At 49.9% G+C, this 15,164-nt stretch overlaps 1 protein-coding gene across 1 annotated transcript; it reads right to left on the bottom strand.

Annotated features, from left to right (window-relative positions):
- Positions 1 to 996: 996 nt before the first annotated feature.
- On the bottom strand, positions 997 to 6,367 carry PRAF2 (PRA1 domain family member 2). Its single transcript, XM_085898184.1, has 3 exons — positions 6,127 to 6,367; positions 5,257 to 5,474; positions 997 to 2,493 (listed from the first exon to the last, which is right to left on the bottom strand). The coding sequence occupies exons 1-3, from the start codon at positions 6,303 to 6,305 to the stop codon at positions 2,354 to 2,356; spliced, it is 537 nt and encodes a 178-aa protein (XP_085754310.1). The 5' UTR covers positions 6,306 to 6,367; the 3' UTR covers positions 997 to 2,353.
- Positions 6,368 to 15,164: the final 8,797 nt, after the last annotated feature.

Genomic DNA, 15,164 nt, shown 5'->3' with positions numbered 1-15,164 from the left:
CAATACCATTTGCCACCTGTACCAGCCTTGCTTTGATTGCCCAGTTTGAATTCAGTAGCTCATGTCAAAGCTGCTACTGTTGACCACTTAATCCACCCCCTCTTGAACCATGGGGGAAGGAATACAGTGATGCAACAATTCCTTGCCCAACTACCACATATATGCTAACAAAACCAACAATTGATCCAAAGGCGTCAGTGTGAGAAACAAGACAAATACCTTGGCTGTGTATGACAGGGGACTGCAGGAACTGTTGTACTTGGCCAATACAACTACAGGATTCATGTTGCCTTGATTAAATCTTAATATTCTAGAAACACCCACAAAAGTGGGGTCCTTAATCATGAACACTGGACCCAAGCAAATCTGATTGAACAAACTTGGACAGTATACTAAGCAGAGGCTGACAGGCATAATGTTAGATCAAGAAAACCAAGATGGTGGATGTAGTCCAACAGCTGTGCATTTCAAAAATCACATCAAGCTCATGTAGCCACATGAAGAAAAAAAAACAACTTCTAAACTTGATCTGCAAAATGATTTTCAAAGGGTGTATGGTTGACCTATTGAACCTGAATCCAACCAGTTCATACTTTTAAATCCCTTCAGTGGTTCACAAGTTATGGTAAATCTATACATGAACAGCCAAACAGGCACTTGGGGAAAAAATAATTTTAAAAGCTTCCAGTTTGAGGTATAAACAATCAGCCATGCATGCCACACTCCATTTTTAGATATTACAGAATTGGGTTCAGTCTTCCTTTTCATTTGAAACAGGACTATGATCAGACCAATCTCAAACATCACACCTGACAGAGTACATTGACTTTAGTTATTTTTATCAATCTATTAGTTGGACAGTGCAAGATGTGCATACTTATGGCAAAACATCCCATTCAACTACATGGACACAAAGTTAATGCGACACTCAAGGTTCTTCCCTTCAACCAACACAATTATTACGACCCTGCAGTTATCATAAATCAAATGAAACCATTGAGGGTATTTGCATTAACTTTTATTGTGCCAATGCACAACAGAGCTAAGATTATACTACATGGTACACTTTTTGAAAAATAAGAATCCAAAGTTCAGGCTTTCACTTACCAAAGATCACTGCCACCTTCAGACATTTTTCCCAGCTACCAGCAAAGGTGCTGTTCAGGAAAGATTATTTTAGCGCACTTAACTCGATCTGGCCTGGGAAGTGGGACAGCTGACTTACTTTATTGGGGATTCAAGTGTTATGGTACAATACGAGTTCTCGCAAAGTTTTTATGACCACCACAATCAAGATTACCACTTCATGCTCTGTTAAAGGCACTACAATCTTCATTTTGTTGTTTGGTTCACATCATTGGTCTATGATGGTTAAAGCATTACTCCCAATGTAAGTGCATGCCAAGCTTTTCACGATTGGAGGGAAGAATTGCTTAAATAAAAACAATGAGGTAGAGGAGTGAAAGAAAGGAAAATAAAGGAGGGGAAGAGCACATATGGAGGGATAGAGCAAAAACTTCATTTGTTTTTTTTTCATCATGCAATAAATAGACAGCCTTTACTCCCACTGACAACCACTCAACTGTTGCCATATGCAGGAAATGACATCAGCTTTAAAAAGTCCCATGACATACCTTTCAACAAAGTTCATAATTCATTAAAGCTATTATTACTATGTAATGCTCCATTGGGTTAATTGCGTAAAACAGAAAATAATGCAAGGATTAAATAATCATGCATCGCAAGAACTATGAACCACTTACCAGATACAGCTCAAGTATTTGTACAAAAGACTGGGAAAGACAAATCAGCCATTAAAATATATATTTGAGTATTGATGGGAAAGATGGTAAAGAAATTGCTTCACTAATTAATTGGTCAAGAGATCAAACCCCCATGTTTGAAGCAGAGGAAATTGTAGAAGGGGCAATTTATTTATTAAATCACCATAGGCATTTTTGACCTCAACCCTCCTATTTTGTACAGCACTGCTCTTATTCACATCCTCTCCCCTCCTCCCATCCTTCCTGACAATGTCTCATTCCATGCACTTGATTAATTTAATTTGGCTTCAAAAATACAATCTTTGCACACCAATGTCCAAAACACCTAAAGGGAAAAACATAACCCTCAATAAGTCAGGAAGTGGTTCATAAATGGATCGGTGACAAATTATAACACCAGGTCCAAGAGATCATAAACAGGAAATACACAAACACCCTCAAGTATCTGTTATGATGACCCAATTAAGCTGTACATGCGGGTAGTGAGGGATGTCGAAAGAAAAATACCAGACTTCACTCGTGCACACGTGTAGCAAAGCAAGCTGGGTCACAAATTACTGTGTGCAGCGTTACGATGCACCATCCAGTTCCTGCCCCACAGCTTCAAGGATCAAACCCATGGGGCTTCGCTTAAGTCCAAAACTCTCCACTTTGCTCCCGATCTTGTTCTTGACGTTACGAAGGCGAAACAAAGCATGGACCAGAGTGACTGCAAAAAAGTCGAACAAACAATTTTACAATGGTGACATAGCATCTAAACCAACTTCATACTTAATAAATGACTGCTGTGAGTGCTGAAGGGCATCACTGAGGGAAAATAAGAGGAATGAGAACATAAAAAGATAGGAATGAGTAAAGGGCACTATCAAATGACAATTCGATGTCCCAACATCGACCAATATGCCCTCGCCAACACAGTCTTTATTTATTCCAACTTTGACCTAAAACCTCAACTATTTGACCTCAATATTTAATCTGCACATCGACTTGTACATCATGGTACATGTACTTAATTTAGTTCAAATCCCATAGCCAAAGGTATCGTATTAAAGAGTTTTAATTTGTCCTCTGACCCTTGACTTTTTAGGAACAAATAATCTATCACGGATGGACACATTGACAGAGATTTATACATACTTGTACTCAGTTTGATTAAAATCCCTTCAGCTGTTCTCAAGTATCACATTTTTACATGACATGGCCTTTGACCTCTTGATACTGAAATCTAATCAGTTCTTTTTTTGCATCATAATATACACTTATACCAAGTTTGGTCAAAATCCTATCATTGGTTCACAAGTTAGCAAAGCAACAGAATTTTTACCGAATGAGACCTTGACCTGTTGACCCCATAATGTCAGCAGTTCATCTTTTCATCATTATACTGTTACGGTTCTAAGAACCGTATGCATACAAACATAATTGTCCCAAAGTTAGTTATGCCATTAGGTATATGTGCAGATAGAACCCCTCCTTGTGTGTAGTGGGAAAGCACAAGGGGGTGCGTTGCGATGGCTTTTAGTTAGGTTTATAAATCATTTCTCCCCTTTTATTTTGTACCACAGGACCTTCCTCTCGCCTTCCGAGGCAAAAATCTTTGTGCAGTACCTTTTTGGCGAATCTGGACACGCGTGGAGTGGGCGGGCTTCCCGGCATAGCTGAAACCCACCCAGAAAGGGCGGACCCCATGGAAGCCCTGGCCAACCAGGGCGGACAGTGATGTCTGCTTCGTCACGGCCCCGCCCCGACCTTGGGGATCTATAAATTACGACACCATTCTCAGTCTGGGGTTCTCCTTTTCAGGGGTCGTTCGTTCAGAGAGGGTGAGCTGGAAAGTGAGTCGTCTTGAGAGGGTGTGGGCGAGTCAGAGAGTTCGTTGAGAGTTAGAGAGTGAGAGACCCAAAAAAGACTCAGCCTCATCGTGGGAGATACCTCATGATCCTGGGTGCCTTGGATCCCCCATCGCGGAGCCAAGAAAGGTTCACACACTGTTTGTGACTGGTCGACCCTACGACATCAAGCGTCGGGAACTCCACCTGCTCTTTCACACTTTCAAGCCCCGTTCATACCTTGAACTCCACGCTCTCCACCCGGGCCCCTCCGCGCACACACAAACTCCACACGTGCGGTTGTGGGTCGAACTGCACGACCATCGTCAGGTGCCGCACCACGGAGCATCCCTTTCCCTCCAACGTTCAGGTACCCGAAAGAACTGCGACCTCAGCTCACTCACTCCCTCCCTGGCTACAAAAGTCCTTTGCCATACATCTGGGTTTATTTCGTCTGAGTGTGTGGTGCCGTCTGGTAAGTAGTACTGTACAAGTGCTTTGATCATTGTAAATCTTGCCTGTATTCTCACAATATGTCTGCTCGGTGTCCTTCTTTTGTAAGTTGATTGTAAATAAATTATTGTAGAAATGTTCCCAGTTCGTTTCTGTCCTTTCCTCCATTGGTCCAGCATGGTTCGGATCCGAGTTCTAGCCGGGTCTTATTCCCGATAATCTGTTAATGCCAGCCGGTGCGTCCTTGGTGGTTCCGCTCGGCTGCATCCGATCCGGAAAGGTGGTTGGTAGAGTGATCCGGATTGGGCAAGGCGCATCAAGGGCGTGGTTCCCTGGAAGTCAAAACCACGTGGTAAATTAGGTAAATTGGTTCTCGACAAAAAGACCCTACACCATGCGGTTGAGATATTAGCACCGATGGTGGGTGAAGCAACCCGCCGGCTCACAGAATTATCTGAGAGTGCCGGCCTACAATTCCGGGAATCTGGTGGGAGACGACGTAACTTCCCCCACCAAGTGGTCGTTCTCGCCACCTTCCTCCGGCCCCCAACAATACATTCGTGGACCAAGTTTGACTGAGATCCCTTCAGTTCTTAAATTATCACGACAACAAAAACCTATCATGGACGGATGGATAACCCAAAAACATAATGCCTCTGACAACTTCATCTTGGAAGCATAAAAAAATTTAAAGATAAAATAAAGGCACATCTACATTGGTTGTGACATGTGTTCAGTAGGGAGGGAAATGTGATCATGCAGGTGTTTGATTCTGGATGCAGTTGGGAGGGGGGGGGAAAGGGCAGACCAAAATGAAGGTGGAATGAGATGCGAGAGGAGACGTGTAAAAGGTGGGAAGGCCGCGGAGCTGCTTGGGATGTGGAGAGAAAAAAACCCACACTTGTCAACCTCACAAGGTGGTGGGACCATGAAAGTCAAATATTAGTAGCAGCAGTAAATGATTGTTGAGCTCACCGACAATGTCATAGCCATTTATGATCAAAATTAAGCAATAAAGGAATTTACTAAAACATGGATGCTTCATTGTCATCCAAACACACCTGCAAAAACTGAAAAAAACCCAATTCCTATGGCACAGATATTCCACAACCAGACGAGCTCGGGAGAGGAGCACAATTTGCAGAGTGCAAAAGGAAAAGGTGGTTGTGATTGCCCAAGTATACATTTACCAAGTATCGGGAGAGCAATCCCAAAGAGAAACACAAGAATACAGCCGAGGAGTTGCAGCAACAGCAAGCTGGCAGCCAGGATTGCAGCTGTGCAGATACCAGAATGGTTCCGGCGGAAGCGATGCAAGGCCAGGTGATTCTCAGAGGCGTAGACAAATGCCACGGATATGCACCCCAATACCAGGGCACCCAAACACATCTGTAATGGCTGCATGTAGCTGGAAGAGGAAGAAATTGTTGAGATAGTTTCCAATTCAATTATTTTATCAACATCAAAACAACCGTCAATCCCACAAGATCCATGTTATGTTTCCACATGCAAATCATGCCTATGGCAGGTACACTGTGAACATCACATGTCGCTGGCAGCATTGCTTTGACTACTTTAGGAGGTACGCTTCATGCACACTCTCGCCTCCAAGCTGTCCAGCTGCCCAGGTTTCTGCAGGGCTCATCCGTGCCTCCCCCCCCCCCACCCACCTGTGGAACCAACTTTCACATTCTCTTCAATCTCACCCTTCCTTCCACATTTGGAAGGCAGCTGTTCTCCACCACCACCACCATCATCATCTCAGATCATCCCCATTCAAACCATGATCTTTTCTGATGCTGTGAACTACTCCACCATGCCCCGTCCTTCCAAATTACAAGTTTTGTTTCTTCCTGAGGGTCTGCATGTGAACCCATCTTGTCCACTCCCTGACCCACCTTCCCTTCCCACATCCTCATTTGTCCATGTCTCCCTCTATTTTATCCTTTAACGCTGCTGTTGGTGTTTCCCCCATTTTTCTGCTCTTCCTTTTATATTCTGACCAGTTCAGTGTTGTCGCTCTTCCACGAGCCTCGACTGTGTGAAACAAAGATTCTTACCCGACAAGCAGCACAACAGCCGCTACCACGAGCAGGTAGTTGCTTTGGTAGTACAGCAAGTTGCTCACAATGCGGTTGTTGCATCGTACTGGATCCTTCAAGTCAGGAAGGCCGAAACGCGCGGATCCCAATGCAAAATCGGCCAAAGAACGCAATGGAGCAAACCTCAACTCCGCCATGATGGAACGTGACGTCAGCACATAATGCACGCACGTGCTCGCCCCGTCTGGGATTTTTAATCCCGTCTTTTTGTTGTTGTTGTTATAAAAATTATTATTTTGAATGTTTCCTGAATTATTATTTTTTTAATGCTGGACATTACTAGAGAAGAACTCATCCTTATCCCGCCCAGAATTACGGGCACGACAATTCCTCTAAGATTGTCATCCCGGATTTCATTATCACCTGTTGTGTGGAGGGTTTTCAGATTTATCCCATAATGCCGTGCGCGCCGCCATGTTGGTTGTACGAACTTCCTTGGCAACGACAGCGTCAGCAGCTCCACAATCTATCACGTTTATCTCGTCCCTGCAATGGAAGATTACGTGAATTATTTGGCCTTGTGAGGTCGTCTTTACCTTTTCTCGTTGCGTTTGCCAACAAATATGGCGCTCGCGCACTGCATCATGGGTACTGAAACCCTCCATTCACCACCGGAAGCGACACTTTCCTACGCATTTTATTTATTGAGATGTAATATAGCAGTTTCGGTGCTGCTGAAACAGTTTCTTGGCGAAGGTTACACTGGGTGGTTTGCCATTGCCTTACCAGCGTTGCTTGTCAGTATTACGTCCTTTTAAATTCTGAGCGTCAAACAAGGAAGCAGCGCGAACCATTTAAAAGAAAAAAAAAATCGCTACCGGATTTCGAACTCCCAATCTCTCGAACTCAAAGTGGACACTGACGTCTCACCATTACACCAGCAAGTCTCACCACGTATAGAGTAACATGGAGAGAATTAAGGTCCTCCCTCCACCCTGAACCCCTTGGATGATTAATCTCTCTTTTTAACCTTCCTGTGAGCCTGGCATTGGCTTCGTGGTTAGGGTGGTAGCTTGGTGGTGTTGGCTTCGTGGTTTGGTGGTGGTGGCTTAGTGGTTTGGGTGGTGGCTTGGTGGTGTTGGCTTAGTGGTTTGAGTGGTGGATTGGTGGTGTTGGCTTAGTGGTTTGAGTGGTGGATTGGTGGTGTTGGCTTAGTGGTTAGGGTGGTGGCATTGACTTAGTGGTTTAGGTGGTGGCTTGATGGATAGGGTGGTGGCTTGGCGTTGGCTTAGTGGTTAGGTTGGTGGTGTTGGCTTCGTGGTTAGGGTGGTGGCTTGGGTTGGCTTAGTGGTTAGGCTGCTGGCTTGTGTTGGCTAAGTGTGTAGGGTGGTGGCTTGGGTTGGCGTAGTGGTTAGGGTGGTGGCTTAGTGGTTAGCGTGGTGGCTTGGGTTGGCTTAGTGGTTAGCGTGGTGGCTTGGGTTGGCTTAGTGGCATTGGCTTAGTGGTTAGGGTGGTGACTTGGGTTGACTTAGTGGTTAGGGTGGTGGCTTGGCTTAGTGGTTAGGGTGGTGGCTTGGGTTGGGTTAGTGTGGTGACTTGGGTTGACTTAGTGGTTAGGGTGGTGGCTTGGCTTAGTGGTTAGGGTGGTGGCTTGGGATCCTCAGTTCTTGAGTTTGAGCCCTGTTTGCCACTGAATTAACATCAGGCGGTTGACTCAGCCTGTCATCCTTCCAAGGTTGGCGAATTGAGCATCAATGTACTGGTCATAGGGGGCACTGCATCAGTGGCATAGCCGTGCCCCGAACCAATGATGGAACCAGCGGCCAAAAAGGCAGCACACTCTTCCCCAAGGTGGGAACCTTCCCCACACTCTCCGAACAACCAGCAGATTTCACCTTATTCGGTTCTCTGGTTCAGCAATGCCTACAAGTTAAACAGACACTTCTCAAACAAGAATGGCACTTGGTAGAGTGAGTGCATCGCTCTGCCAGGCTGAATGGTTTATATTTTGTATTGTTGATGCAATTTCTCGGAAATTAGCATAATGGGTGGTTCGGGTGATAAAAATTTGAATAAAATGTTTTTAATTAAAACTTGATGTTGAAATAAATGTATTAAAACTGAAATGGAACATGTACTCAAATATGGTATGATTCTATGTGTTTGAACATGGATGTATTTTAATTTTAATTAACATAATCAAATCTTTCCTTTGTATTGAAAGATGATCGACCTGACTCGTAAATATATGAGAAGCAAGCCAACCTTTCAAATAAGCTGAATTCAGTGCAAAATAATAGCCTGTTATTTAAATATATTGTTACGGATTCGTGCCCGCCGGCGTGCGGACGGCCACGTAACTCGAATCGCGGCACGTCGCCCACCGGACGGACAATCCAGTCGTGACCCTCTCGGACTAACGCCGGGAACCAGTCACGGGTGGACCTTTCGGTCTCACCGCGATCGAGCCAATCAGCCCCCGCGTGGGATAGGGTTGCTCGCCAAATTCGACCTACCTAAGTACCCACACGGAGGGTAGACCGGGCGATCGCACCTCGCCGCAGGTCGACTTCGGACACGGGCCACTTAAGCGACCCGTTCCGTACTATCGGGATAACCGAGCGGTGTTATCGTCGGCCTCGACGGTTCGATTAATTATCGGGCGTATTCAGCCCACTACCAACCCTTTACGTGAAGCAAGATGAGGATTCAATGAGAGAAATGACGAAGCGAAGCGGGAAACAGTTCAACACAAAGCACATTTATTCGCGATGAACGGAAAGCGCACATATACAATTCCACCAAAAGCACATAGAAAAGGAAAGAAACACAATGCAATTTTACACAAAAAGCAAATGCGACAATGCAGATCTAATACCGATTACGCGAGCACAAGGCAACACTTATACAATTTTACTTCACAGACGGCGCCGACAACACATACCCAAAACCAAGGAAAAGAACACCCTCAAAGATGAGGCGGGCCTGAGGCCGAGACCGGGTCGGGCCTACCCGTCTGGTGATGAGACGCGGAGCGGCGATGGTGCCTCAACTCCGCGGGCCTCGCGGGCAGTGTCTGGTAGGGGTGGGAAAGGGGCCCCCTTGGTCGCACTATCTCAGCGCGGGGGGAAACAGGAGGGGGTTGCTGATGCTCGGGGTATAGAGGATTTCCACTCTGCCTCGAGTCCCGCGACGAGCGTCTCCACCTCGGCCAGGTCGCGCCGTCGGCCTCCCTGGTGTGCAGCTCCCTGCACGACGCGAGCACCCCCTCGTCTGCCCTTGCCGCCTCTCCACAGCTCCGTCCCCTCCGCTCCGACTCCAACGCACACGACGACGACCAACTCCTTCTTGCTTCTTCTTCCCAACTCCACCGCCCGCGAAGTCTTAACTCTTATTGACTTGACTGACGAACGCGGTCGCTTATATAAGCCCCGTGGCTTCGCTCTCTCATCTTTGACCCCCTCCCTTCGACCTTTCACCTCGCTCCCCATTGGCCCGAGAAAAAGTGGGCGTGAATGCTTTTTGATCCATAAATTTGCAGATAGCGATCGCCCTCCAACGCCCTGGAGGCGGGGCCAAATCGCCCCTCGCTCACCGATTGGACGGCACAAAAGTGGGCGTGTGTCGTTTTTGATCCGTTTTTGAAGTGGAAAATCCGTGGTTTTGTACACGCTGTTCGGCGCGCGCCCTGCACGAGTCCAACACCGGTACCCACAAGCGGCGCAAGAACGGTGGCGATGCGACGGTTGCGAGGTGTGACGTGAAGCGGCGCCGCGGTGGGTGGTTGATGTTGTGGTTGGTGGTGGTTACAATGGCGGTTGGTCCAAAATAAAGATAGTAAAAGAAAAACGGCTATCCTGAAGAGTCGCAGCACGCATAAATGACATGTATTCCCACTAGACAACGGGTTTGGACCTAACTACACATATACTTACCGAGATACCTCACCTGAGGGACCTGAATGGTGGTTTGCGAATTTGGTAACCACAACACTACCCCCTCCCCTTTTTACAGACTCGTCCCGAGTCGTCAAATTCTCGTGTGCCATCATGTGTAGTTTTCCCCTAGTACATTTTACCTACGGATCCCTGAGTGCGACATTCATGGTATTCATGTCCCCAAAATAAGTAACCTGAGGGCTGCGTAACTACCTAAACAAACTCACTCACACGGACGACTTAAATAAAATTGCCGGCGCTAAGACAAACATGCCGGGGGCGCACTCATATGTACAGTACATCTTAACCTTAACTTACAAATTTTACACTAAACCATGGCCCAGGATCACTGAACTCTGCAAAAGAAAAGCAGTTAGCAGGGAGCCAGGCTGCTCGCATGCAGTCTCTGGCTCAAAACAATGCAGGTGACAGGGCACGTGGCTGGCTGCTCACACGCAGTCCAAGGCCTTCCCTTTTGAACTGAACGCAGTGAACCACAACGGTGCATGGGCTGCACAAACGTAGTCTCCGTGCCAGCTCAAGTGGCACACGCAATGAACACTACAAATGGATGGGTGAATGGATGGACGCAAACACGGTGCACGGGCCGCCACTGCAGGCCCGTGTTGTAGCTGCCAACAGGGCAGTTCTCGCAGCTTGCAAACTGTTGCCTTGCGGATCCTGGCGCACATGGAAATGAACAAGAGGGGGGCAAAGCAAAATTGAACGGGGCTGGTGAACAGGGGCAGTGGGCATGGCATGGCAAAGGTAGCAGGCAAACACAGCCCGCCGAAGAAGGCCGCTGCAGGCAAACACAGCCGGCAGATGAACTGGCCGGCACAGGCCTTGAAGAAAAAACAGCCAGCCGGCAGATGAAGTGGGCCGGCACAGGCCTTGCAGCACAGCAGCTGCAGACGATCCAGCCGGCACAGGCCTCGCAGCAAAACAACAGCTGCCGATGAAGTTGGCCGGCCTCTGCCTTGAAGCAAAACACGGCCAGCCGATGAAGTTGGCCAGCTTTTGCCGTTCAGTGGAGGTTGGTGGAGGGAGTGCGGTGGTGCTGGCCACTTGGAAGGCGGGCTCAGACCTACCTACCTGTCTCCCTCCCACCTATCGCCTTTGCCTGTCACTGTACATACCCACTCCCTTAATTTGTCAAACCCCAATTTAGCCCCAACTTATTTTTTTTATTTTTACTTCCCCACTATAAATCGTCCCCTAACCCCCTTTATCGTCCTTGTTCGGCTAACCTATCCTGTCACCTAGCCTACTCCCAACCCCTACGTTCCCTTCCCGGAGGGGAATAAGGGAGAGCTAACGTCCTGTGCCGAGGCCCAACGAAGCCTCAGAATGGCCTCCCCAGAGTTCGGCGATCTATAACCCAAGTGGGTCCAGCGGCCCACAACGAGAGCGAGGGGATGGATGGTGCGGAGGGGTACATCTCCTAATCTACCCTATCCATTTAACTGTTAAACTACCCCGGGGCTTTCAACAAGCGCCTCTCGCTTAAACTATTGGTTCTAACAACCCAGATTCCCGTCGCCTGTGTTGGTGCCCTTACAATTTCGGGCCTCGCCCCCCAATTTTCGCTCCGTGCCCTCACACGGTCTCCTGGCTGGGACACGTGGCTCCCTTTGGCAGGCACGACCCTCTGCCGAATCTCCCGCTATGGCACCCCCGGGCACTACACTGCCTCCGAGCCTACCAGCTCCCTAACACCGGGGAGTGCCCCCCATGGCACCTCCCCTGAAACGCACACGTGGCAGGCTGGCTTCCCGGGCCCCTTTCCGAGGGTCACCCTTTCCCACAACACTGCCCACGCGGCTAATGGCGCCCCGGGCCCCCGCACCAAGCAGGCGCACCCGTGCCCACTACGCTATCCCGGCCCCCCATGGGCCCTTGGCCTACCACGGCCGACTAGCCTGGTGCCCGGGGTACCCACTCAGCGATACTCACCTTTCGCAGCCACGCTCCCAAGCCCGTCAACAGGGCTCCTGCACCCCTCCAAATGGGTTTCGAGCCTACTTTCCCACCAACAACAAAACGACCTCCATTTTTCAATTTGACTAACCCAGCTAACTCACTTTACTCTGACCCCGGGGTCCCTTGGGCGGGAGTCACTCCTCCCCCCAATCACTCATCGCACCATGCATTCCCCATTCACTCCATACACACAGACCTGCTGGCCTCACTCACTCACCATGTACTCACCTCACAACTCTCCAACTCTTCAACACACACACCGCTGAACTCTGCCATCCTTCTAACTACATCCCCTAACTAACTCGTGCTCCCACGTCGTCCCTTACACTATAGCACGTTCCATTTAACACTACGTAGCTAAACTACGTCCCCTCTACACATTCAAAGTCTGTCACTGTCTCCAAAATCAAAAAAAAATTCATTTTATTTCCCAACCTAAAGCTCACTAAATCCCTCTAACTAATCCATTCCACGGACTCCATGAGGACTTACCCCTGCCCCATGAAGTCGGTCTAACTAAGCTAACCCTTCCCCCTAACTAGTTTCCATCCTGTGCCCAGGAATCCTGTGCACCCGAAAGTGAGGCTTGCTTTTTTTTTTTTCTTTTTTTTTTTCCATGCGCATCACCAGCGCGGCAACTCGCGCACTTTGCACCTGCCCGTGACGTCATGCAGCTGCACGTGTTCCTCGTCCCTCCTTGGACGGCACCATCCGGCAGAGATACCCCTCCTGCCGGATTCCAACCCCACGTGCAGCCATGGCGTCACCGTGCGCATAAAAAAAAAACACAAGCCCCACGTCTCGAGGGGTTCCCCACGCGAACACATGTGCTTTGCCCGTTGGAGCTTCACACACACGATCGCGTGGAGAACCCGTCCGGTCCAAATCCGTTTTCCTGCCTAAACTTTGTCCGTCCGCGGGATCGGCAAATCCACCGCTGGCGTTTCCGGACCGGGACTTCACTCTCGCAAGCGAGCACGTGGTGGTCTCGTGCGTTGCACAGCACGGACCGCGTGCTCACTGCTGGGTGAACCCGGTACGGTCCGCGAAACAACTACAGCCGCTACCCGGCTTTCTTTCTTCTCATGTCGCCTTCGTCGTCGCCATTCGACCCACGCACACCTGCGTGTTACGACGCACACAGTCCACTCCATCACATTCACACCGGGAGACGCGGCTGCGTGCTCCCGCATGCCGACCGACATCTCCCTTACATACCGCTCTCTCACACACACGGTCTCCCTTGCACACAGCGACCTTGCACACGGCCGTTCACCCACGCGTGCCTCACTACTCACACAAACCATACTACTTACACACGCGGGGGCACTCACCCGCGGTACCTCACTCATACACACGGCGACACTCACACACGCGGTCTCTTCCACACACGGTGCCTCGCCCACACACGCGGGGGCACTAACCCGCGGTCCCTCACTCACACTCCGTGCCTCATCCACACACGCGGGGGCACTCACCCGCGGTGCCTGATCCACACACCGTCCCTCACTCACACACGAGGGGGAACTCAACCGCGGTGCCTCATCCACACACGGCGTGCTGGGAAGCACGTACTCCAGCACCATCGCCACCACACCACTCACACACGGGGTCGCTTCCACACACGGGGACGCACTCACGCCTTGCACCACACACACAGGGACAACCACACTGGGGATTTGTGTCCCCACAAGGGTCTCCGGGGCCTCTATTCCCCCCAAGCTCTCCGTGCACCTGTCCACAGCACTCGTCCCCTCAACCTCGCAAAGCACGACCGAACTCACCTGGTCGTGACTCGCCTCAAGGGGGCATACTCCCTTCCCTCGTTCCTGGAGGAGGCCATCCAGGTGCTCGCACTGGGTCTCTACCCAGTCCGCCAGCTCACCCCCATTATCCTCCACTACCTCCGTGTGTGTGTGCGCGTCACTTACCCCGTCTTCATCGTGCAGTCTCTCCTCTATTTTTTCTGTCTCCCGTGTCTCTATACATTTATAAGTTTCTGTCGTCGTCACCTCGTGTCTCGTCACACGTTTTGGTCTCCCCATTTAATTTTTCCCTCTTGGTCACCGTCGATTCCTCTGTCACGACCCTCGCCCAACACGCCCCCCGAATTATTTTTTTACCCGCCTCCACCGCGGGCCTGTCAGCCGTTGCACCCCCTCCCAGCTCGTTTGCTCCCACACGTGGAGTCTCCATTCTTATCTCCCCGGTCACGGCCTTCATGCCCGCCTGCAGGCTTCGGCCCATGTTCTGCGTCTCACCCCGCAGCTTTTTCGTTTCTTCCTTCAATTGCTGTGTACTCGCATCGATCTTTTCGTTCATGCTTTTTATTTTCGCATTCATTTGTGCCAGCATGGTGAATAGCTGGGCCATGTCGGGTGCACTCAGCTGAGCCGTTTCGGCAAGGGTTGGGGAAGGGTTTTGGTGGAGAGGGGGGGGGGAGGTGTCATACACCGCGGCCGCTGCCGCACCCATTTCGGGCTCTGGGTTCAGTTGGGCGAGTCCGTGTTCCTGCACAATCAACATTTCCTGCTCGGGGATTCCATCCTGGACCATGGATTCTACACATTCTACATCCATTTCTAATACCCCCGGCTCCCGCTCGCCTTGAGACACCATCTTGCTTCTCTTAAAGGGTTAATTTCGCTCGCTCGTAATTTGGAGGGAATCGGGGGTCGCTTCTCTCACCCCTGGACCGATTCCCGTGAATTTAGCCGGAGACAGGAGAGCCCGTTTTCCTGTTCTCCGATAACAGTGCCGCGAGGAGGGCGATGAATTTGTATCGCACGACCTGACACCAGTGTTGCAGATTCGCGCCCGCCGGCGTGCGGACGGCCACGTAACTCGAATCGCGGCACGTCGCCCACCGGACGGACAATCCAGTCGTGACCCTCTCGGACTAACGCCGGGAACCAGTCACGGGTGGACCTTTCGGTCTCACCGCGATCGAGCCAATCAGCCCCCGCGTGGGATAGGGTTGCTCGCCAAATTCGACCTACCTAAGTACCCACACGGAGGGTAGACCGGGCGATCGCACCTCGCCGCAGGTCGACTTCGGACACGGGCCACTGAAGCGACCCGTTCCGTACTATCGGGATAACCGAGCGGTGTTATCGTCGGCCTCGACGGTTCGAT

The sequence above is a fragment of the Eptatretus burgeri genome, chromosome 10 (genome assembly GCF_056783735.1).
Source record: "Eptatretus burgeri isolate ZD-2024b chromosome 10, Ebu_testis_v1, whole genome shotgun sequence".
NCBI lineage: Eukaryota > Metazoa > Chordata > Myxini > Myxiniformes > Myxinidae > Eptatretus > Eptatretus burgeri.
This window is presented reverse-complemented; position numbering and strand designations above follow the sequence as displayed.

Excerpts from the sequence above, each read along its gene's own strand:
- PRAF2 (XM_085898184.1), bottom strand. The coding sequence starts at position 6,305 with ATGGCGGAGTTGAGGTTTGCTCCATTGCGTTCTTTGGCCGATTTTGCA. Across the intron at positions 5,475-6,126 it reads GCTGTTGTGCTGCTTGTCGG|CTACATGCAGCCATTACAGA; the intron begins GTAAGAATCTTT and ends TTCCTCTTCCAG. Across the intron at positions 2,494-5,256 it reads GATTGCTCTCCCGATACTTG|TCACTCTGGTCCATGCTTTG; the intron begins GTAAATGTATAC and ends ACTTTTTTGCAG.